The 24,211-nt window shown below is 33.2% G+C and overlaps 1 protein-coding gene and 2 pseudogenes across 2 annotated transcripts; 2 read left to right on the top strand and 1 right to left on the bottom strand.

The window, feature by feature from the left end:
* Nucleotides 1–4,034: 4,034 nt before the first annotated feature.
* Nucleotides 4,035–6,615, top strand: LOC132619547 (protein CANDIDATE G-PROTEIN COUPLED RECEPTOR 7-like; annotated as a pseudogene).
* Nucleotides 6,616–14,773: 8,158 nt separating this feature from the next.
* Nucleotides 14,774–22,273, top strand: LOC132616708 (uncharacterized). Of its 2 annotated transcripts, none has more exons than XM_060331299.1 (2): nt 14,774–15,145; nt 21,725–22,273. In XM_060331299.1, the coding sequence occupies exon 2, from the start codon at nt 21,790–21,792 to the stop codon at nt 22,225–22,227; it is 438 nt and encodes a 145-aa protein (XP_060187282.1). In that variant the 5' UTR covers nt 14,774–15,145; nt 21,725–21,789; the 3' UTR covers nt 22,228–22,273. The 2 variants fall into 2 exon arrangements, with proteins under 2 accessions (XP_060187282.1, XP_060187281.1); XM_060331298.1 differs by lacking the exon at nt 14,774–15,145 and adding an exon at nt 15,152–15,760.
* Nucleotides 18,803–21,083, bottom strand: LOC132616706 (coatomer subunit beta'-2-like; annotated as a pseudogene).
* Nucleotides 22,274–24,211: the final 1,938 nt, after the last annotated feature.

The following is a 24,211-nucleotide window of genomic DNA, read 5'->3' as shown; positions in this document are numbered from 1 at the left end:
TTATAATTTATTTTTACTTCTTTTTATCAAACTGAAGTCACATTTTTCGGCAATACAAAAGCTAAATAATCGCCGCTAAATCTATGGCAGACTTCTCGCTGGACAACAAAGAAAGGAAAGAAGGGAGCGTTGGTTAGTTTGAAGGAATATAAATTGCTTCTTCCTATTTCACTTTCATTTCAAAAGTGATTAACTAATACTATGCAAGTTATGAGTCAAAGCAACTTTTGCAAGCTTGTGGTATCGATGTTGTGAAAATTATGATTATGAGACTTTGCACTTTGTTGCCTGGATGTATATAAATAGTATTTTCAATTTGTTAGGATGTATGTTTAAATTCATTATTTGTAAATTGTTAGCTTCATCAAATATTTTAGTTAGATTGTCTTACTCATAATCTACCTTTTGGAGCAGGTACACCTCATTATTTTTCTTCTTACGAGCGGATTAAGGAAAGTTCATAAAATAGCTGAGATATGTAATAAATTTTGGGAATAAAGTAGGCAATATGACACTTCACTTAGACCACTTTTTTCTCATTTTTAGCCTTTCTTCTTATTACTTAAAATAAAAATGTCTAAATATAAATTCTCACGATGTTTTAGTTATAAATCCTTCTTGATAAGCTTTAAAAAGGTAAAAACTTTCTTCATTTCACTCTTTTCTTGACATTTTTATATAGTCCTTTTAGTGTTAATTTACTTATTTTAAATTGTTTCTTTAAAGTTTTTCTTGCCCAATGTTTATTTTTAGAAGTATTAGTTCATCCTAGACTACTATGTATTTTAATGTTAGATCTGTCAAATTTGGTTTGGATTGGAAATTTTAGTTTAACCAGATGAGAATTGGAAGTAATTTTTTTTTATGAAATTCATTTCTTTATTTAATACTTTTTTGAATCTTAGTTTAATTTCTTATCATATTTATTGCAGTAAAAATTTAATACTTTTAGATGCAAACTTTTTATATATCACGTTAATTTTCTTTCATTTTATGTGAATTTCCTCTTATTATGAGGTGTTCTCCTCCACTAAAATAATGCTTAGTTTTTGTATATGGTTTTCTTATTCAAATTTACATATGCCAATTTAGATTGGTTTTTTGTGTCACACGTCAAATAAGTTTTACATAAGTTTACGATTCTAGTCATAGTTAAATTCCTTTTTTACGACCGCACGAAGTGCGGCCAAGTACACTAGTGATTGAAATAAGAGAGAAGTGAGACAACCACTTCAAGAGGAGAAGGGTAGCTTAGAAGAGCTTATGTATAAATTCATAAAAGGTGTTGAAGAGAGATATATACAAAATGATGTATTCATTGAGAACCTAACAATGCAAATGAGTCAGTTAGTAAGTATGATGTCAGAAAACTTACTACATTGTGATGGAGAATATATAGAGGAGACACCATGTGAGAATGAGCATTCAGAGAGGGAAGTTGCTACGCTACAAGAGGACTCTGATTCTATTGAGATGATTAAGGATGATCAGACTTCGGTTGGTTGTGAAGCAATGGAAGAAGAGTTCAAAACCCCATCTACTTTTCCACGTCTACAACCTTCATTGGAGGGGAATGAGAAACAAATGGTCTTGAACATAGAGGATGAATATTCTCATGAGCTTTCTTCTTTGTTTTCTTATTCTAACCTTGACCATGTGGATCTTATTTTTGGGGATTTTCAAGAAGATGCATTGATTGATCCTATGAAAGAATGTAGGAACAAGTTGAGGATCATCCTGCAGGAACAATTCACTGCTCAAAAAGAGAGCAAGAAAGAAAGAAAAGGGTGGGCTTACATATATTCTCAAAAAGAATTTAGCGTAATGAGATCCATAAAGAACCCCAAAAAGTGAAAACAAGGAATGAGTTCAGAATTAGGGGTTGAGTTCATAAGTTCTCGGATAAGGAAAAAATTCAGGAGAGTTTCCTTTATAGACATGTCACAATTTAAGTGTGGGGGTAAGGGATTGTATATATTACTTTTCTTTGAGTATTAAAAAATAAAGTTTTCCTCTTTATTTTTAGTATAACTTCTTGATTGTACTTCCATGGGTTTCTTGTTTGGTTCTTTACTATGGTTGTAATGTTTTGAACCAAACACTTATTAGGATAGAGTTGTGTTGAATTTTTTAACACGACTTAGAGGCGGAGTTTATTGTTTCCAGCCTGTAGAATATATGCTCGCTTTTTCTGAAAGTTAAATGAACTTATTGACAATTGAAGTTGAGTTTATCAATTCTTGAGAATGTGTGTGGTAAGGAAGTTTTAACCAATAATCATACTCTGAGAGAATATAGAACTTGGCTTGGTAGTGATTTGAGGGAAAAATTTTAAGACACTCTTTAAGTAGGGAAAGGATCGTAAGCTCTTTGTTTTTTCCTTTTAGCCTAAATAGACCGATCATTAATTGTTATCATCCCTAGTCAACCTCTTTATGCCTAATGATAAATTCCTATTCTTTTGATAGCCAAATATTTACCCTTAGCCTTTTGTGTATATATATCTTGATCTTTGGTTCACCTTGTCCTCTTTTTGGCCCTTTACTTGAGCTTTATTGCAAGAAATAGGTGTGAGGGAATTTAATCGTGAAAAAAGAAGAAAAGGTTCCTTGTTTGTGCTACGAATTGAAAAGGTGAAAAATTAGAAAGAATGGTGTTGAAGGATTTTTTTTTTTTTTAAATAGAATGTAAAGAAAAAGAAAAAGAAAAACAAAAGAAGGGAGATATAAATGGTGGTTTGGTTGATTTTGTTGAAAGAAAATAAATATGAAGTAATGTTGTTTTACTAAAGACTCAATTAGTGTTGTGCCACGAGGGGATTGCGTCACTTTTATCCATATAATCCTACCTATCCCTTAGCCTACGTTACAACCAAATACAAAGTCCTACAAGATCCCAACTTGAGAAGTACTGCATTAGTGGAGAGTCACTCGATTGCCAGGCCTATGGCATTCTTGAAGAGTATGATGTACTTCTTTGTGAGTGTGAGCGCACTTGAATAAAGATTTTCTGAGATGTTTGTTGACACCTAATTTTGGCTCGACGTGCTTAAAATTAACGTTTTGGGGGGCCCTGATTCGTTAAAGAGCACGAAATACATTTTTTACACATTTTTACATTTTTTCAACAATTTATTGATGATTATCCTTAATTTAGGAATTTTCTCAATTTATTGTCTTTTTTTTTTTCAAGAACCATTATTTTGCACATGTATAGCACAATATTACCATGTTCGTGCAATTAAATTGTTTCTTAATTTTATAGCAATACATTTTCATATCTTGCACATTAATATTTATATTTTATACTTACGTTATTATTTATACATGTATTAATTAATTATATTTTAGTGCAGTCCGACAGTGTAGAAAAAATTGCAGCAATTAATTTTTAAACGCGGAGCAAGAATTCGATCAAGTAAAGGTCTTATCACTTTTTTTAAAAAAATTGTTGATTGAGGTGATGTGTTGGGGACAAAGGGGTATGGTTTCATTATTTTTGGGCATAAAAAGGGGTGTTTGTTTATATTATAAGAAAAAGGGGGGATTAATTTAATGATTGGAAATCCAACACATATTTGCACAAACACACCCTAATTTTCAGATTTGGCTCTTCTTCTCTCCTAACAAAAACCCTAAACATTTCCCTCTCCTCACACCTTTCTTTCCTGCCGCCACCTTCTACGCCGGAGCTCCGAGCTCCGGCGAACCTCCGCCACACCTCTCAGTCAACCATCATAACCAACAAGCAAACCTTACACTTCACCTCACATTTCTTATCAATCCATAAAAACCCCAAAACCCGCAATACATTTTTCTTGTAGTACTAAACAAGGTTGCTCTGTTCAATTGTTCTCTTTTCTCTATAGTCTTTACTGTCTTAATTACCACCGCATTAGCAGAGATCCAATCCGATTCACGTTCTACAATCCCCTTTGATGAATTCGGGTTCACCCATTTCGGTCGTCTTAACCTCACTGTAACCGACATCACCTTATCCCACTCGAAATCTGGACCCGAACCCATTCCATCTGAATTGGATTTTCCCTTGTTACACGTGAAGCTTGGCAACACGTTCTTGAACAACCATCTGTGAAACAATTCAATACTTCTTTTAGTGTCGGTGAAGCGAATCAATTCACTCTTGTTTTTGCTAATTGCATGCCTAATTTGGAAGTTTCAATGAATGTTCATTCGGTTATGTATAATTATAACCCGAAAGTGGGAATCTTTATTTTCTGTCTGCAGGCAAGACTGCTCTTCCAGTGATTTATTATTTGTTTCTTGTAGTGTATGTTTTAATGGGGGTTTTATGGGTTTTTGCATTTTACAAGAAAAGGTTATTTGTTTATGGGATTCATTTCTTTATGCTTGCTGTTGTGATCTTGAAAGTATTGAATTTGCTGTGTGAGGCTGAGGATAAATCGTATATTAAGAAGACTGGTACTGCTCATGGTTGGGACGTTTTGTTTTATATATTTAGCTTCTTGAGGGGTATTAATTTGTTCACTTTGATAGTTTTGATTGGAACTGGTTGGTCATTTTTGAAGCCTTACTTGCAAGATAAAGAAAAGAAGGTTTTGATGATTGTTATTCCTTTGCAAGTCGTGCCCAATCATGCTCAGGTTGTGATTGATGAAACTTGCCTTTTTGGTGAAAATTCACCCACATGGAAGCAGGTTTTCTTGCTTGTTGATATTGTGTGTTGTTGTGCTGCATTGTTTCACACCATGGCCGATGAAGAAATTTCCGTCGATTTCCAAGGCCTTCCATGTACAAAGACGGATTTTTATTTTTAGTTTATTCATTATTTTTTTAATTCATCCGATAATTATTTATTCTCTTACTAACATTTTTTTATTAAGTCTCATGCAGGTATCCGAAGTTATTTTTTGAAGATGACACTCAAAAGAAGTTCAAATAGCTTCTTAGATTCTTTGTTTATATTTATTTTACATTCTTAAATTATGCAAGCATAAAATATAGTGCAACTTTATTTTTTAGGGTGTAGGTTGGTGGTATTTATTTATGATCTACTTAGCCGATTTAAATTTTATGTGTTTTAGACATATTAATATTAGACAGTTATTATTTTTGTAATTAATATTCTTATAGTTATCATGTTTTGCTAGAGTTTTAATTCAATAGCTTAGCACACTTAAGTGAATAAATAGGGTGATTTGCCTCAATATTTAGGCTTTAGAATATACTCTCATAATTAATTGATTAGGCGTACATACTTAGCTAGTTAAATTAGTTAACTCACTTCGAGGGCAAAATAATTTCATGCCCATTTTTTATACCTTTGTCACATACCCAAGCTTCTAAGTTGCACATAACTTTTTTTTATAATAATTATTATATCACATATGTATAAAATACGTATTGCATGATTATTTATGTGAATATTCATATTATTCTTTAGTCTAAATTCTATTAATTTTTGTAAATAATAAAGCCTTTTTACACATCCCTCGTATAGTTTAAATTGGTCCAGCCGTGAACCACATTTGTGGATTCTGAAGGATGCCTAATACCTTCCCTTCGGAATAATTTGAACCCTTACCTAGAATCTCACTTATTTTCGTAGACTATATTAAATTGCATATATTAATAATTTATAGGTACCCTAGTATACCTTAAATGCTAGGTGGCGACTCTGTATATAATTAATTATTTAGAGTTCCATAAGTTGTGCTTTGTTTAACCTTTGGTAAAAATAGGGTGCAACAATGTTTGTTCATGATTTTATTGTGTGACACAAAGGTGTCTTCTTTTTGGTGAGACATGTCAATGATTGATATTTTGATTTAACTTTGATTTCCAATAGGTTAGAGATACCAATGATAAGTGTTGTACGCAGTCATGAGTTTGGTTTGAGTTGATTCTTGTCTCTAATGTCTTGTGCATCGTAGTTTTGGTGAAGCTAATGCTTTAAATTTGCTCGGGATGAGCAAAACTTAACTGTGGGGTTATTTGATGGTTAGGTATTTCTCGAGTTTTATGAGCTTATTTGTCATGTTTTTTATGTGAAGTTAGAGATTTTATGTGTGGATATTGCTAAATTGTGTCATTTTATGTGTAGTTGAGGATGAGCCAAAATGGAGAGCAAAATGGATGAAAATAGGATGAAACAAGTGAGAAACTACACACGAAGTGGTGCGCGATCGCGCACGTGGGAGTGTCATCGTACAAGTCATCGCGCAGGAGAGGCAGTTTGTGAAATTGCTGGTCATAATGTTGTGCCAAGTGCTAGCCAACTGCGCGATCGCACAGCGAGCCAACAAGGAATTTAATTCAAGGCTAATTTCGATATTTTACGAAAAAATCCCTGGGACTATATAATGTTTTAGCTCATCCTAATTAGGTTATCTAGGGACCTTTTTATCTAGGAGGCATGGAGAAGCGTAGAAGAGGATTTGACAGCTAAATTAATTATTTCCTTCACGATTCGATTCAATACGGAAGTTTGGATAAATCGTCGGTTGTAATGTTTTCTACTTCTATTTCTTCTATGTTCTTTTGTTCTATTATGGAGGAGTTTCTTATAGGGTTTTGACAGGACATGATGTATTGATTGGCATTTTTAGATTCGATTCTTGTTTTATTGCTTGAATTCGTTAATGGAGTTTTGAATTGAATTGGAGAGTATTTTGTTTGGTTTTGATTGGTGATTATTCTAAGTAATCAAAAGAGCTTCTTGAGTTATTGATTGAGCCAAGAGAGGAAAATATTCGAGAGACGTTTTCCTTTATACTAAACCCTTAATGTTTTCTTGCATATATTCACAGGGCTTTTCATTAGTCTTGAATTCATGAATAGTAGTTTTACTTGATTGTTGAGATATTCTTGAATGCTTTAATCGGAAGAGAAAGTCTTTTATGAATTATCTCGATATAAATCTAATTTTGCTCATGATTGAATGATTTTATTGAGTAATCGAAAGAGACTCTTGAATAATTTATCTTGGGTTATAAGCTGACTATATTCGTGAGAAGTCGTCTGAAGATCTATTTCTATCCATAGTTTTTGAACATTCTCAGGGTTTACATTAGTTTATTTTGTGAAATCTGTATAAATAATCGGAAGATGTTTATTAGATTCTTGCGTACTAAACTAATGACTTATTGAATTTGAGAGACTCAATAAAATTTAGAGGAGAATGATAAAAACGAATTGGGTCTAATTGCTAAAATATAGCATATGTCTTGTCTACTATCCTTACTTCTAATATTAATAGTAACCTTTTCTTTCGTTGTCAGTTGTCTTTAATTAAGTTGTAGTCGATAATCGTGGTTTATTACCACAACAAACTCAAGTTTTGATCACCTAAATAATACTAAGCAGGATTTTGTTTGAGTAATTGTTTGTACCAATCCCTATGGAGACGATCTAAATACTATACTATCTTTGACTAGCGAAGCTCTTAAATTATACTGTGTTTTGTGCTCTTCTATTACTGTTGATTATCTCATCATTTTGATCATATTGTTTCTCGTGTGCTTGACCACATATACAAATTCAACTCTACCGATTTATGGGTAAACATCTTGTACATTGAAATATCAGTTGAGGAAATAATTGGAATGTCATATAATAGGAAAAGAGACTAGAAAATCAATGGCGACAGAAATAGTTATTCAAAAAGGATTGTTAATTAATGGAATTGTCATGAAAAAAAATTATTGCCGTGATTGGCACCCAACAACCCCCGTGTCAAACGAACCATAATATTTAACCCTTCATTTTCACTAAAATTATTATCAAATTGAAGTTAAAGACATAAATTGAATAAGCACCTCCGTATATATAATTATGAGGTCGGTACAAACTAATCATGAGCATCTACGAACCAACAAAAAAATAACTAGAGATGAAGAATACTCCGGACGCGAATGAACAAGACAACTAACTATGGACTGAATGAACGTTGGGGTTATTGGTCAGCTAAGGAACCTCTACCTGCTATATCTACATATGCATAGAATAACTGTGGCCTAAAGATCCAGCAAGATCATCAACCTGCCCTCCCAATTTTCCTCTGAGGCATGTTTTTAGAAATCACTAGTAAGAGGGAGCTCTTACCATTGCGAGGGAATTTTTGTCTTCAACGGTCTGTCAATTCATTAATGTTACTATGTTAGAGGCTAGTTTTAGAATGGGGTCGTGAATGTCCACGGTCAATCTTTTACTTGACAGTAAAGAGAGACCATTAAACTTTCAATTTGTTATTTCATTTAAAGTTTCATAAAAGAATTTCTTTGAATTTCCTTGAGTTATGTTGAGATGCATTGTATAATAAATAGAAATCTATATATAATATAAAGCTAGGCATAGACAAGGTGATGTGACACCTCTCTATGGCCTCTATTGATATTTATCTTTTTTGTCAATTTTTTGACCTTTTTTCTAATATTTCTCTCAAACTATATGCTAAAAAATACACTCACCCTATAAGATGTCAATAAATGTCTACACTAATTGCTCAATAAAAAGGGATAAACGTTGAAGACTTTCAGTGTTCAACGGTCACAAAAACAAACTGTCTCCTTCAGTATTTTTTTTTTGGTCTCCTTTATTTTTTCCCCCCTACAATTTTTCTTCCTCTTCTTTTGTAAGTGCTTTATTAATGATAAAAACTGTTATAGGTTAAGAAAATTCAACAGGCACCGTTCTATATCCTCCATTAACTCTCTTTATTTTATTAAATGTGCTATGATTTAAAAAACTGTAAAATCATTCTTTAATTCTCTTAATCATACTGAATTCCAACAGTTTACCCTCATTCTTAACTCTACAATTTCATTATTACCCGTGTATATATGTAACATCTCCAAGACCAGAATTTTTGCTTCTATTTCCTTTTTGTTTTTACTGTCTTGTGGGTATTGTTTTGCATAAAATTTTGCAGGATTGAGATAATGAGATGGGTTCATCTCACTGAAGAAGCTCAAGCTAGCAGCAATGTCTAGCCTCTTTTTTATTTTTTTTGGTAAGCTTTATTTTTATTTGTTGTTAGAGATTCAGATTTATTCTTGGGTACATTATACTTCCACACTACTGCTCATTATGCTTAATAGTCTAAAACCTGTCAACTTTCCTATTTCAAAAAACCATCTTCATGTGAGGATGAGTCTAAAGACATCTTCATATAAGGATGAAACTCTATTTTTAGTTTCACATAGGACCATAATTTATCAGTTTCTTTATTGTTTATAGTCTTCAGTTTACTCCATGCAAACTAATTGTTATAGCATTAAATTATTGGTTTGTATATTCTAGGTAAATTTCTTTGATCAGTGTACTCTACTGTTAAACCAACACCGACTTTTAGGTAAAAAATTTACTGTTGAATTAATTAGTGAGCTCTATACCGTTTTCGCCTAAAAACCTTTAATGTATATCATAACATTTAGTGGAAAGTAAATAAAAAATTATTTATTATGTCTCTCTTATTTACTTTTTTTATTGTGTTTGGCATTAATTCAATGCTAAAAGCCTAAAATTGTCAAAGTTTGTCCTAAGTCTACATTTGTGAGATGATTCTTCTTCTTTCTTCGCAGACTAGATTGTGTCGGATATTTTTCTTTCTTTGTCTTTATGAGTTTCGTGAGTAGGAAAGAGGGAGAAATGAGAGAAAAGAAAAAAATATAAAACAAAAAAACAATGAGAGAAAAGAGGGAGAAGAAATAAAAGGTAGAGGCTAGAGAAGAAGCAATGGCTATTTATACTTTTTTGATTACATCACATTTTGCAGTTTTGTCCTCTTAATTTATCCAAAAGATTAAAATTTTGGTTATACTTTATTCTTATATTTAAGATGTTTTCGCAGTAATTGTCAAAATTCTCTCATTTTTTCCATTTATGTTCTTTGAAAAATACCATCTTTATTACTCACACCTCTTTATTTTTTACTTTTAATAATGTTCATAACTCCCATGATTTTCAGGTCCATAAATGCCGAATAATTAGTTTAGAAGTTTAAGACATGCATGACCTCATCGTATTCCTTTAGATTTGTCTATATAAATTCTTATGTTTTATTTTATGAGACTCCTATCAAATTAAAAGGTTGTCCTTTTCATTCCATAATTGAAGTAGTAACATTGTTGTATTTATTACAGTATTATATTTATGTTTTGGTTTGGCTTGGCTTCTAAAAAGGCTCTTGATGGTGAGTGGCTTGCGGGAGTGGATGTCGACAAAAGCTATGACAATTATGCTTTGATTCCCAAATTTTCTTCTATTTATAATGATTAAAGCTGCAGGAATAATGTGTTTATTGTATTATTTTCTTCTTTTTTTAGATTTCGTATACTCTCTATGATGCCTCTTTAGTTAGGGTTTTATATGAAATTTTTAATTAATATAGTTTATTTTGGTTTAAATTAGTAACTTATGACTTTTTCAGAAGTCTGTTAACTACTAACTTAGTTTTAATATGTAAAATACGCCCTTTATTTAGTGTTCCTAATTATGTGTATAACTATGTGTAAAGCAACATTAGTGGAGGGAGAATAAGGTAATTTAAAAAATTTCACACACACACACACACACACACACACACACATATATATATATATATATATATATATATATATATATATATATATATATAATAATTTGTGAAATAGTTTATGTGATTTGCTTTAAACTCAATGTAAATGTAAATTGCCAGAACATGTTGTATAACGTCTACTTTCACTTTTAAAGAAGATAACATGTGAATTCTAAACGTCTAGAGCATATCTTTTTCTCTCTCTATGGAATCAAACTATTAAGTGGTGGGTATTTCAGGACATACAGAAACGGCTAAGTTTGGACAATTCTTTTGTTTTGTATTTTTTATTTTACACTTTTATATATAAGGAGCAACTCTCAAAAAATATTTAAAACCCCTAACTTTTTATGTAGATATTAACTGTATATTAAAAATAACATTATCATTATTATATAAAAAGAACATAAATTCTCTAAAAACTTCAACTTTTAAGAAATCAAAGAAATAATTGATTAAGAAAGAGTCAATTGTACAATTTTTCGTGGACAACTTCTAACATGTAATATTGCTTGAAGTATGAAAATTGTCACCATATTATATATAGTAAATTATTGGTATTTTTATGACCGCGCGAAGCGCGGATAAATTCACTAGTAGAATATAATAGAACAATCAATAAGGTTCTCTCAGTCAAGTTAAGGCATCTGGCGCCAATCGTGACTTGGTCATGAGTCATGACACCGTCAACGCAGGCGTCAATCCCTGTAGGCTTTGCTTTGATTTTTTTGTTCTATTTCGTCCTTAGGTGCATCTCTACCTTCCTGAACATTTCCTAACTTGTAATACATGCACGTATTCACTCCCCAATAATCTTCCCACTCTCTTTTGGGCCCGTACTATTCTTTAGGTCTCGTTAATTAAGAAAAGAAAATTTTTATTATGTGCGAGGCCCAAGTAATACAGGGCACGCAAAATTTGTGTGAGTCTCCTTTCATATTTTGCTAAGTGGATTTTGGATCCCACTTCAGCAAGCCAAAAATTCATCCCAGGAAACTTTTTATTATGGTAGGACATGTGGATTGTGGGTCCCATGGTATAAAATTTATCCCAAAGTTAGTCTTCGATAACCCATCTTATCCCATCAAGGTTGGTATTATTTTATCCCACCTCTCAGGTGAAATAAATTAGTCTTGAAATTAAAATCCCAAAATTATAATATCGGAATAACTTAATCCGCGTATCAAATGACCCCAAAATGTATGTATGTGGAAATGGGTGAGGAGGAAGAGAGTGGTAAAGAAGTGAAATGGGTTTGAAACAAAAAGAAAAAAAAAAAAGCAAAGTGAAATGGGTTTGAACCGAAAAAGAAGAAGAGAGAGACATAAAGTAAAATGGGTAAATTCTGTGTCCCACGACGGACACTTGTCAACTGCACAAAGTTTCACACGACTGACAGTATCTCTGTCTCACTCATAATAAAAAATTTCAAATTTATCCCAAATTATATACCGGAATATCCTAGCTTATCTCATATCCATTGTGTCACGAACCTGGAGCATAAGGCAATCTTTAACGAACCAATCTTTCACTGTGATTAAAGTGCCCCCTAGCCGTTGTGGCTCTAACTAGAACTGGCCCCCATAATTGTAAACAACTATTTTAATTTCCATACCTACTTAAAACCACGCCTAGCTCCTTTAGCCTTTACTCGAACCATATCAACAAGTCATAAATAGTTATACAGTCTTATATACATGCTCAACACTCAACTTTGAATGCAAATACTCAAAACGACGGGTAAAGTTATTAGTGGAACTATTTTTTTTTAATTGGAAGTCACATTTGAAAGTGAAGTTTTGGTAATTTCGTTATTTTTTGTTTAGTTCTAGAGTGTGATGAAGCTTTTTGAGGCCCAACTTCTGCTATTTTTAGTTTGATTTTGGTGTTTATATAATGTAGTTTCTAGAATTTAATAGAAACATCTTAGCGTTTCTGGTTAAATAATTTTAATCTAACAGACAGAGTGTATTTGACGGATACCAAAGCGTGCTCTCTTTTGCAAAACATAAAGAATTAGAATTATTCAAAAATATAATTAAGGAACTACTTTAAACATACCCCTAGCGTATTGTACCTTTTTCATTGTCATTTTCTCATGGGAAGTAGCCGAATTATTGGCGGGGTAACAAGTCAACCCAACAACAAAGAAAAATGCGACTAAAATCTGGGAAATAATGACAAGGAGTACTAGCCACATCATGGTCCGGATATTTAGCAAAGGTGAATAGGAATTGAAGGTCTCATTTGTTTTATTAAGATCAAGACATTTGAATTTGAATATATATGTGGATACAGTTAAATATCTATAATTGTCATTCGTTATAACAATATTTCACTATAACGGTCAGATTTTCTCCGAAACCAATTTTTCATGTTGTATTTTACTTCTTTATAACAACATTCTGCCTATAACATCAATGCCATCCGTTATAGCGGTACACTCTTTATAAAATTACCTCTCTCTAATAGTCATACTCAAATAGCGTGTAATAATATTTTGTAAGAAATATATTATGTGACAATAAAAGTGTCGATGAAGAGCCTCAACATACTGCTACTTGGAGATAGAAGAGTCAAATGTTAAGCACTTAGACAGCCTTCAAGGGAAAGCTATTGAATTTCCTTTTGCTGAAAGTTTGGACAAAATTTTTTGTCAGTTCAAACGTTATTTTATCACTAAGAGACTAGAATTTACAAAATAACCTACAATTGCAGAGTTCTTACATCAAACTTGAAATATCTAAATTCTCAATTAATTTAAAATTCATATGTTCTATATATTTTAATTCTTTATCTGTGCGGTACAACTAGTTATGGATTTAGTAGTAATTTATTAGTCTTTTCAATTTTTAATTTATGAGATATGAAAATCAATTGAGATTTTAAAATTTACAAATATATTGATTTCATTTATAACATAAAAAGTACAAAGAGTTAATTGTTTGCGTACTTTTATTTATAACATCTAAATGAGATCTAAATATCGAATACCAGTATACATGCATAACAACAGCTCACTATAACAACCATGAAATTTCCGGACAAACGCTGCCACTATAGAGAGGTTTGATTGTATTTAGTTATAGATACAATCAAACCTCTCTATAATTGTCATTCGTTATAACAACGTTTCACTATAACAGCTTGATTTTCTCCGAAACCGATTTTCATGTTATATTTTACTTCTCTACAACAGCATTCTACCTATAACAGCAGTGACATGCATTATAGTGGTATACTTTTTGTAAAATTACCTCTCTATAACAACATACTCAAATATTGTATAATAATATTTTGTAAGAAATATATTTTGTATAAAAATAAAAAGCTATTGCTAAGAGTCAACTGTTACTTGAGGTGAGATAAAAGAGTCACATGTTAAGCTCTTAGACAACCTTCAAGGAAAAGATATTGAATTCCCTTCTGCTAAAAGTTTAGACAAAATTCTTTTTCAATTCAAGGTTTATATTATCACTAAGGTGTTGACACCCAATTTTGTCCCACCTTTGCTCCGAATTATCTATTTATCCTTTTAATATTTGTGACAACTTAAGAATAATTATTTATATTTTTTTTTTATAATTATTAACTTTTATTAATACCGATGTTTCATTATCCTGTCGTAGTCACTACTATTATTTTCTTTACTACTACCATTATAATAATAATAATAATAATAATAATAATAATAATAATAATAATAATAATTATTATTATTATTATTATTATTATTTTTCTATCAATATTATTATAATTCACATTTTTTATCATTTCAGTATTTTTACCAGCTTATGCACACGCATCGCATTTATCTTCGCGTAATTTAATAATGGCGTTTGCTTACTGTTGAATTTCAAATATATTATCGCACGGCTATTACACCGTCATTTTATTTTCATCTGAATACTAATAAATACATATTTTTATATTAGGGGATATTTTAGCACACTTAGTATATAATTAATTAAAATGGGTCTTTTATTTAAATTTAGAAGCCAAACTCTTTCTTTCATTCAGCCTATATTTTAATTCATCTATCCGACCCAGCACCCTATTCATCTACCCAGCCAGCTCACATTTTAATTCACCCCAGCCCAACATTTTAAAACAACCAGCCCAACATTTTAAAACAACCAGCCCAACATTTTAAAATAACCCAGTCCAAAATTTGACCCGACCCGCCCTTTCATTTAACAAAGGGTTCCTTTTCATTTTCTCATCTGCGCCCCCCCGCTCCCTTCTCTCTCTTCTCCCTTCATTAGGGATTGGCTCGAAACCAAGAGAGATTCGGGCTGATCGAGGAAAAAAAAAAAAACCTCGAATCCCTTGAGTCCTTGAAAATATTGAGTTCGGAATCGCAAAAAATCCCCTTACAAAAACAGATCTTGAAACCCCCAAAATTCCCCTAAGAAATATTATTTTAGCAGTCGCAAGTCGTTCTTGATATCGATTAAAAGATTCTAAGTCATTTTTGTTTTCATTTTGCCTCTGGAATTATTTCGAGTCCGAGCGTATGCGAGTTCGATTTCGTGGTGTTCGAGTATAGATCGAAGGCTTAGAATCCAGTTCGCTGCACTCGACGAAGGTAATTTCCCTCTCGCCTTAGTTTTGCTTGGTTAGATTAATTTAATTAGGTTTAATGTTAAACTGCTAATTTGTAGTCAGTAATTCTCCCTCATCCTTTTTTTGTAGTTTGGTTGTGGTGTTATTAGTATTTTCAGTCTGTTTCTCTGTTATTATTCTTGATGTTGTGTCGGCATCAGTGTGCTATTATTTTCAGTTCAGTTATAGTCCTGTCGTGCTATCTTCAATACCATTTTAATTTTTGTTTATTTTTAAGTTCAGCGTCAACAAAGTTGCATTTGAAACTCATTTAAGCCACTATATAAACAGAATCCTCCCCATCTTTGGGAGTTATCCCACATTGTTGTGATTGGGGTTTTGGGGATTCCTACTTAAAGGACCCTATTTCTTTGTTATTTGACAAGTTTGAGCATATAAATTTTGATATACTCAAAAGAACTCGAAAATACCTGAGATTTCCAAAATATTGGAAATCCTTAACTTTTTTGAGTTTTTAAGTAAAATTTTAAAGAGTTTGTTTTCTCTTGTTTTTTGGGTTTTGTGGTTGAGTTCTTGGAATTTGAGGAGTAAAGGAATCTCCAAGTCCAACACTTGACTAAGGCTGCACACGAGAAAGGTAACTCTTACCCTTTCTCCTTATTAGCTTATTTGGTTAGTTTTTTATGCTTGTTTGTCTCACATATTAATCATTATGTGCTTAGTTTCTGCTTGTTTTTTTTATACTGCGGGCACAGTGGAATGTAGATATCATGAACGCGAGGTGCATCTGTTAGCTGCTTATTTAGTTTAATATGCTAGTTTAGTGTAAGTCATGCTTAGTGTGATTGGCTTTATATGTTTAGCTTAACATTATGTTAATTGTGTCTAGTCTATTTTGGTTCAGTTTCCCTTGTTTAATTTAGTATAGTAGTATAAAGATGTGCTTGGTCTGTATAGATTGGTTCTGTTAGAGTTAATAGGAGGTTGTTTTTGAATCATGCCCATGTTATTGAGATCAAGAGTGTGCTAGAATGCTATAACTATTGGACACAACTCTATTAACAAGTTAATTAACTATTGTTGTGTAACACTAACTGTTTCTACATTAAGCTGTTTGTTTAATCTTAAGAAGGCCAAAAATTGTTTTAGGTGGAGATATGTCTTGAACCTGATTAATTTGCCTAGATCTTATTTAGGTCATGTCTATTTTGAAGAGAATGTGCTATTTGTAGCTGTTAAAACCCAAAGTGGTAGTGCTTCCTAGGTCTCATTTTTGTTTATCTGATAAAAAATGGAAAAGCTGGTCTAAGATCATGTCAACTGAATTCAGTTCATTTTGTCTCTAATCATTCACCTAGGATGTAAAACAATGAGTCTGGACTGATGGGGTTTGATCTGTGGTCTTTAGAGTTATCATGAATCTGTCTTCTGTTAGAAGGATTTAAGCACAATAAAGAATCAGGTTATGATGTTGATCTATTTCGCTTTTCATCCCTATTTGAACACTGTTAGAAAAGCATATTGTCCCATTTTAATTTAATCTTCTTGCCTATTTATACCTCTGTGTGATTTTTAAAGATAAGATGTGGTTCGTTGAAAGCTCTAAATTGTCCTCATGAACTGTCTAACTATTCAAGCTGGTAAAAAGAAGTTGGTTCCATTTTGTAAAGTGTTTTGAATCAGCCATGAGTTTCATCTGGTATTATTTGGTCACTGGTCTATTTGTTTGAAAGTTTTCTGGATATTCAAGTCCTTTACATGATAATATAAGGAGTCCTGAGCAATCAGCTAATCATTAGTAAACATGTTAAAGGATCAACCAATCACTCTTTGAAATTGGATTTTAAATCAGCCATTTCTTTGTGGCCTATTGCTATATTTAAAATAAGTGTAAGTTGAGTCTGTTTTGAAGATCAACACTTGAGTTATGATATATAAAAAAACAAGTCCCTTGACAAATTTATGTCACATTCTGGGAAGATAAAAAACTTTGCCATATTAAGAAGGTCTTGTTTGTCTAACCGTAACTGTAAGTTGGAAATATTGGCATGCCTTTTCTCTATGAAATCCTGAATGTATACTGGCTTGGTTTGTTAGATGTAAATTGAGTAATAACCATGAAAATCCTGCTCTTACCTATGTGTCATTTATACTTGTGCCTTGAGCTGGGGATATACAAAGTATACAGGACTTCTATACATGAAAATACATTCAAGTATACTTCCTCAATCAAAAGAAGTTGTCAGTCGTCCAAACTTTCAAGTAAAGGTTGTCTCAGAATAGCTAACAACAAGAAGCCATGAAAATGCACATCTTAGAAGTAAACCAATTATATCTCTGTATCTTCAATTGCCAAATCTTCATCCATCAAATAAAATGACAATATAATTGTCATCAAGTCATCAGTTTTTTCTTTTGTGTTATGATCGAAGTTGTTGGCCTTAATTAATCAAACTATCTGTGGCATTGTCACAGAGTTTGATGGTATAGTTTAAGGAGGATAAAACACATTCTAGTTCGAGAAAGGAACCATTATGCATCAAATTCAGTATATGTATGCCAGATGTTAGTTAATGATACCAAAATTCTAGCCAATAAACCAACAATTATGCAATTTACATTAAAAAAAAACTATTTACGAAGTCTTGAATTCAAATTTCACGTGTTTCCATGTAGAAATACAATACAGAGCACAGATAATAACTACTAAATCAAAAGTCTGCTTTTCTTTCTCTTTAAGAGCCTATACTTGTTCAATCCACTAAAACTTTTTCTTTTCTCATTTAGTTTCTTAATTTTGGCCTCCAATCTGAAGATTTGTTTAACTCTAGTCCACCACAAATGAAGCATTAAGGGGTCGTTTGGTGCATGGTATAGGCTGGGATATCCCAGCACTAATTTTTTGTACCCTATTTGGTAGGAGGTATAAATTTATCCCAGGATAAATTTATACGTCCTACCAAACACGGTACAAAATGAAGCCTTATCCTAAGTGGGATATCCCACCTTATCCCACTTATCCTGGGATTATTTTATCCCATCTCCTAGATAGGATAAAATAATCCCAAGAAGTGGGATAAATTAGTCCTGGGATTATAATCCCGGGATAATTTTGGCTAACTACCAAACGACCACTAAGGGAATTGTGGATGGGGAATGAAAGAGACCAAAAAGGACAATAATTTACAATCAAGACATCACACGGCAGAGAGCTGAAATTAAGGAAAAAGGTCATCCGCACTTCAAATTTGATGAAACCTTAGTTGAATCACCTAACCAAGGACATGACCTTAAACTACCATCAAACCCTGAAGCCAATAACGCTAGTTATAGAATAGTCAAGTGTACAATAAACCACACAAAAATGGGCAAACCGTAGAATAAAAGAGGGGACGGTGGGTCGTACCTGGGAATCCACCGGAAAAAAAATTACTATGGGAGAAACTGACAAAAAGAAAAGAGGAGATAAAAATCGTACCTGGTCGCCAGTGGGTGGTCCGCTGGAGGTTTTGCCGCTGGGGAGGGGGAGGGGGGAGGGGGGTTTACTGTTGAGCGTTAGAGAAAGCGGGGAGGAGAGGGAAAGTTGCTAATGTCCAAGGAAACAACCTTGAAATTGAGTTTCATCAAACATACAATACTTTGTCAATTTTCACAATGTGGATCAAATCATGTTTTCTTAGTAAGCGTTTGGCCATAGATTTCATAACAAAATTTGAAAAATCTGATTTGGGTAAAGTTTTTCAAATTTTAAAAATGTGTTTGGTCACAGTTTTTCAAAATATATTCCACATTTTTATTTAAAAAAAATGCAACATTACTTATACCCATAAATTTTAAATAGTTTAAAAAAACTTTCAAAATCTATGGCCAAACTGGGAGCTTAATGAACGGGAGCTGTACAAAATGTTATAGTAAAAGCTTGTAATGATCTACAAGTAATAGTCTGTTTGGCCAAGTTTCTAAAATTAGCTTATTTTGACAGGTAATTTTTTCAAAAGTGTTTTTCAAAAAAGTACTTTGAGTGAGAAACAGTTTGTGTTTGGCCAATTAATATAAAAAAACACTTTTGAGTAACAATTAGTGTTTGGCCAAGCTTTTAAAAAGTGCTTCTATTCTCAACTGCTTCCACTTGGACTCACTCTGAGCTACCACTGCAATGTCCTTTCAATATCTAATCTCCCCAGCTGTATGGCTAGATCAAATCTGTAGTTAGGCTCTGTTGCAACTTCTAATTCTTCATCTACCATACCTCGCGACGCCAAGAAATGAGCAACAGTATTCTGGTGCTCCTTAGGAATCGATGGCAGCACCTCATTTGCTCTGTCCCAGTCACCACGGATCACAAGTGTCTTGTACTCAATCAGTCTGAGCAGTAAAATATATCCAATGACATTGAACTCTTTGTCTATCAGAAAAACCTTACTCTGGTTAGCTAGATATCCAAGAAGGTACATAGGCCAGTCTAAATGAAACATTGTGCACCACACATTAGTCAAGTTTCCAGGAGGAATTATTGTACAATCGCTAAAACCAAATTCCAGTCTTGACCTGTTCATTTATCTCATAAAGGAGTTCAAAAGCTTCTTCAACGCCTTGCTCATCTACTGATCTTCCATGATCTAAATGGGCACCTCACGATTATGCTTAAGTATGTAGAAGGATGCATTACTTGCAATTGCCATCAGATCACCACCGTCTGCCCAGCAGAGATTCTTCACATTAACATCAATTCGTCTTATCAACCTGCAGTCAGCCCTATCGTAGAAACAAATAAAATCATTTGAGCACATCGCTAATAGAGTAGTAGAGTACCTCCATAGATGCGCGCAGCTGAGAAAGTAGGGCGGATGCTCTTCTTCTCCTGAAAATGTTTGCTGAAGATCTTAATCCTTGACGTACTTTCCCTTACATCATATTCTCCATCAGAAGATCAAACAAATTCCAAGCTGCACCAAATGCTAGAGCAGTATATATGATATACTCTCCATCTCCACAAACAACAGACCTTCCATTTGGATAATGCTTCAAGCTTTGTAGATAGAGGTGACAAGTTCCCAATTCCTTGACAGCCAAAGGCAGCTTTTCTCCATCAGTAACCTCGTAATCCCCCCCCCCCCCCCCAACACACACACACACACTGTCTCGATGTTGACAGTTTGCACTTCATTGTGTGCTGGGCAACTGGTTCTTCTCGGCCAATTTTTACCATGATAGTTCCCTCATCATAACCTATACCAACCCTTCTTGTCCTTCTCATGTAATCAACTGCCCAAACTCTTTCAAGGCCATAACTCAAAGTGTTTTCAAGTCTATAAGTGGTTGCATGCCACATACGAACTGTACCATCTTCATACCCCATAATTATAATAGGAAGAGCAGGATCAAAACATACAGCAGAGACATTGTGCGTATGGCCTTCAAGAGTCTGGACACAACTTTTAGTCTGATAGTCCCACACCTTAGCAGTATGGTCATCAGAACCAGTTATCATATAAGGTTTGTCACAACCAGCAAAAGAGTAAACACAATTAACCCCTTTTAGATGCGCATCCAATGTGAAGTTTGGGTCAGGGTAGCCAGGGTTCCAAATCTTTATAGTCTGATCAAGAGATGCACTGGCAAATGTATTGGTGTCTTTCGATTAAATGTGACTTGCATCACATAATGGGAATGACCCTGAAAAATTTGAGAGCATAGCCATCCTTTCTCCCAGTCCCATAGATAAGCATGTCATCAGAAGATGACAGCACACATGGTAGAGTAGGATGAACAGCCACACACGTAATATAATCAGTGTGCGCTTCGAATACTTTGATCTTGTCCATGGTATTGTAATTGTATAAACGACTGTACATATCATCAGCACAGGCAAAAACCCATTGCTTGCGTGCCATAAACTTTGCTGACCTAACTGGTAATTCAGTAACCTCGAAAGATTTAGCCATTGTCTGCATCTGGTAATTCCAGATGCAAACAGTCCTGGAATACAAACTTGCCAATATCCATGGCTCTGTAGGATGTAGATCCACACACTTTACCCTTATTTGTAATTGAATGTTTGAACAGCTGCTGATAATTCCTCTTGAATTCAGCAGAAGTCTTTTATGCCGTTAACCATTGAAATGCTATTAAGTTTCTTGTCGTGTCCTAGTTTTTGATATGCTTTATGGTATTAAAGTATCCATAGAGTTTGGTGGTACGATTGTCTAAGTCAGGATTTGAAAGTCATTGTGTACGGTCGTTTCTCTTTTTTGTTGTGCCAATTCAACTTTATATGCTAATATGGAGACCCCTACCTCTCCCCTTCCCTTTCCTGGTGAAAATCGATTCAAGCCTTTGGGTTGGTCCAAATTGTAAATCGAACACAAAAAAAAATTGGTCATCAAAATCAAAATATATTCACTTATCAGGTGGCATTATGCTGTTGACTTGGTAATAAACCAGATGACCAGGCCTATTTGTTAGTAGTCTTGAGATTTCCCAATCCTTACAAATAAAATATTTGGAGTTAAAGGTGGATTGACTTTATTAGTTTTTCTTAGTTTTGGCTCAATTACCTTAAATTGAGTGGTATGTAACAACCAAAATTTGACAATTTCAGGTTTCAATTTGTTCTTCCACAACAATCTAAGGTATTCTTCCATCTGAAAGTATTGGTAAAGCACCATGAGTTCTCACCAGCCTAATTCAACTGAAGACATTTTCGACTCATCACTGAATTTAGAGGACACACACTACAACGAAGGCTACTCCGAAGGCTACTCCAACGGCCTAGCCTCTGGTAGAGATGAAGGGCGCGATGTGGGGCTCAAAACAGGGTTCGAAACAGGTGAGGAATTAGGTTTTTACAGAGGTTGCATTGATGTCTGGAATGCTGCAATTTTAGTACAACCAAACTGTTTTTCGTCACGTGTACAGAAAAGCATCAAACAGATGGATGAGTTGCTCCAAAAGTATCCCATTTCTGAACCGGAAAACGAGTCTGCAACTGATATTGTGGACTCATTGAGGTTGAAATTTAGAGCTATATGTGCGACGTTGAATGTCAAGTTGGAGTATAATGGATACCCCAAAGCTTCCGATGTCGGGAATTCAGGATTCTGATTGGTTCAATATCAAATGAAGAAACATGAAGATTTCTTTTCCTTTATTACTAGTGAATTTGACCGCGCGGCCCTAGAATATATTCTCTTCTACAAATAAAACAGAATTTATATTGCAAATGCGTAAAAAATAGAAGTAACATGATAATGAAAATAAAAGCTTGCATTAGAAAAGGAGTAAAAATAAAGAGCAAAGGAAAATAAAAAGGATTTGTCGTTCAAACTCTTGCTTTTTGTTTGGTTGTCCCCATACTTGAAAAAAGAATAACATTTTTTTGTTTGATACACAATTTAGAGTTCATCACAATCTTCTGAATCTTCCTAATTGAAAGTTTTGAAAGATTTACCTTGAATACAAAGCACAATTTTTGGCACCATCTAATACCTCTCTTACTTGACTTTCTCTTGTTTTTCTATTTCACATGAGCATGCATATGTATCTCTAATCATAATCCATCTGGTCATGCCGTTGTAATTGTCTTATCCTTGGATGCATAATTAACATTGACTCCTATTTCAAGTAATGCTTATTTTTTTCGCTGCTTGTAATTGCATCCTTTGGCCAGTTTTTAATTTTCAAGTACTCATCACGGTACATAATTGCAATACCACTCATAAGCCCAAAGAAAGAAAATATTAAGGAATAGAACGAAAAATTAAACTATGACTTCATTTCCTTATACATTAACACATATATAAATATAACAATGAGAATGAAAAAAAAAGCTGAATCATATTCACAGTAGTTTATTGACCCGTTTTCTTAAGTACTAAATTTTTTTCTTCATGACTTTTGTAATAATTTCTAACCATTGTATTTTGATTTAATCAAATCAATTAACAAAGAATAAGAAAAGATACAGGAAACAGTTAAAGAAGAAAAAATAACCAAAGAAATGCTTACAAAATGTCTTCCTAACGTTGCAGACTCCCAACTGGAAGTATGAATATATTGTTTTCTCTTTTATACATTCTCTACTACTAATTACTTTTAATGTCCTAAATAAACGTGTATGAATTAATATAATAAAGGAGGGTAACCGGTTAGTTTCTTCACCTAAGTAACCTACATAAGTGAAATAAATAAAGAAGACAAAGAGTCACTATTTAGCCTACTTATGTATCAAACATTATTTTCACACACAGAAAACAACAAAATTAGAGAAAATGCCAAAAAGAATTGATGATCAAGTTAGCTATGATCAACTTTAGATATAAATATATGATTCACGTTCTCCAAGTCAGAATAGAAAAGATTAGAAAGTAGTAACAACTATTTTTAAGTTAATTAATAAATTCATTATAATCTGAATTGCGAGAGACTTTTCGGATTCTTTTTCCTCCATAAATAAGGAATTCAACGTTGGAACAATAATAGCTACTTATGCATAATGTACGTAGTAACTTGCAAGTAAATAATAAATTTCTCCATGAATAAGAAGAGTGGAGTATTAATTATTGAGCAATTTATTGTTGTTACAATAAAATACATAAAAGGATAGGATAAAAAGCAAAACAAATAAGAAAAAGGAGAAAAAAAGATAATTGTGTTTCTAGGCCATAGAGAGGTGCCACATCATCTTTCTATTGCCTAGCTTTATATTATATATAGATTTATTAGGGGATGGGTTGACCAAAGTAGAAGGTACTAAAGGGTCAAAAATACCCCTCTACTTTGGAAAAAGGCTAAAAATATCCTCTGAATTTATTTTGTGTCAAAAATACCCCTCCTATCCTTAAAGTTTTCAAATATACCCCCGTCTTGGCGAAAATTATCCCTCAAAATAACCCGAAATAATTTTTTAAACCCGCTCTCTATCATTTAAACCTGACCCAACTAAATAATAACCCATAAGATCCTCTTATTCCCTCAAACTTCATACCTACGTGTTGGGAGAATAAGGGGATCTTATAGGTTATTATTTATTTGAGTCGGGTTTAAATGATGGAGCGGGTTTAAAAAATGATTTTGGGTTATGTGAGGG

Source organism: Lycium barbarum, chromosome 11, assembly GCF_019175385.1.
Source record: "Lycium barbarum isolate Lr01 chromosome 11, ASM1917538v2, whole genome shotgun sequence".
Lineage (NCBI taxonomy): Eukaryota > Viridiplantae > Streptophyta > Magnoliopsida > Solanales > Solanaceae > Lycium > Lycium barbarum.
This window is presented reverse-complemented; position numbering and strand designations above follow the sequence as displayed.

Coding starts and splice junctions, on each gene's coding strand:
- LOC132616708 (XM_060331299.1), top strand. CDS start 21,790: ATGAGTTCTCACCAGCCTAATTCAACTGAAGACATTTTCGACTCATCA.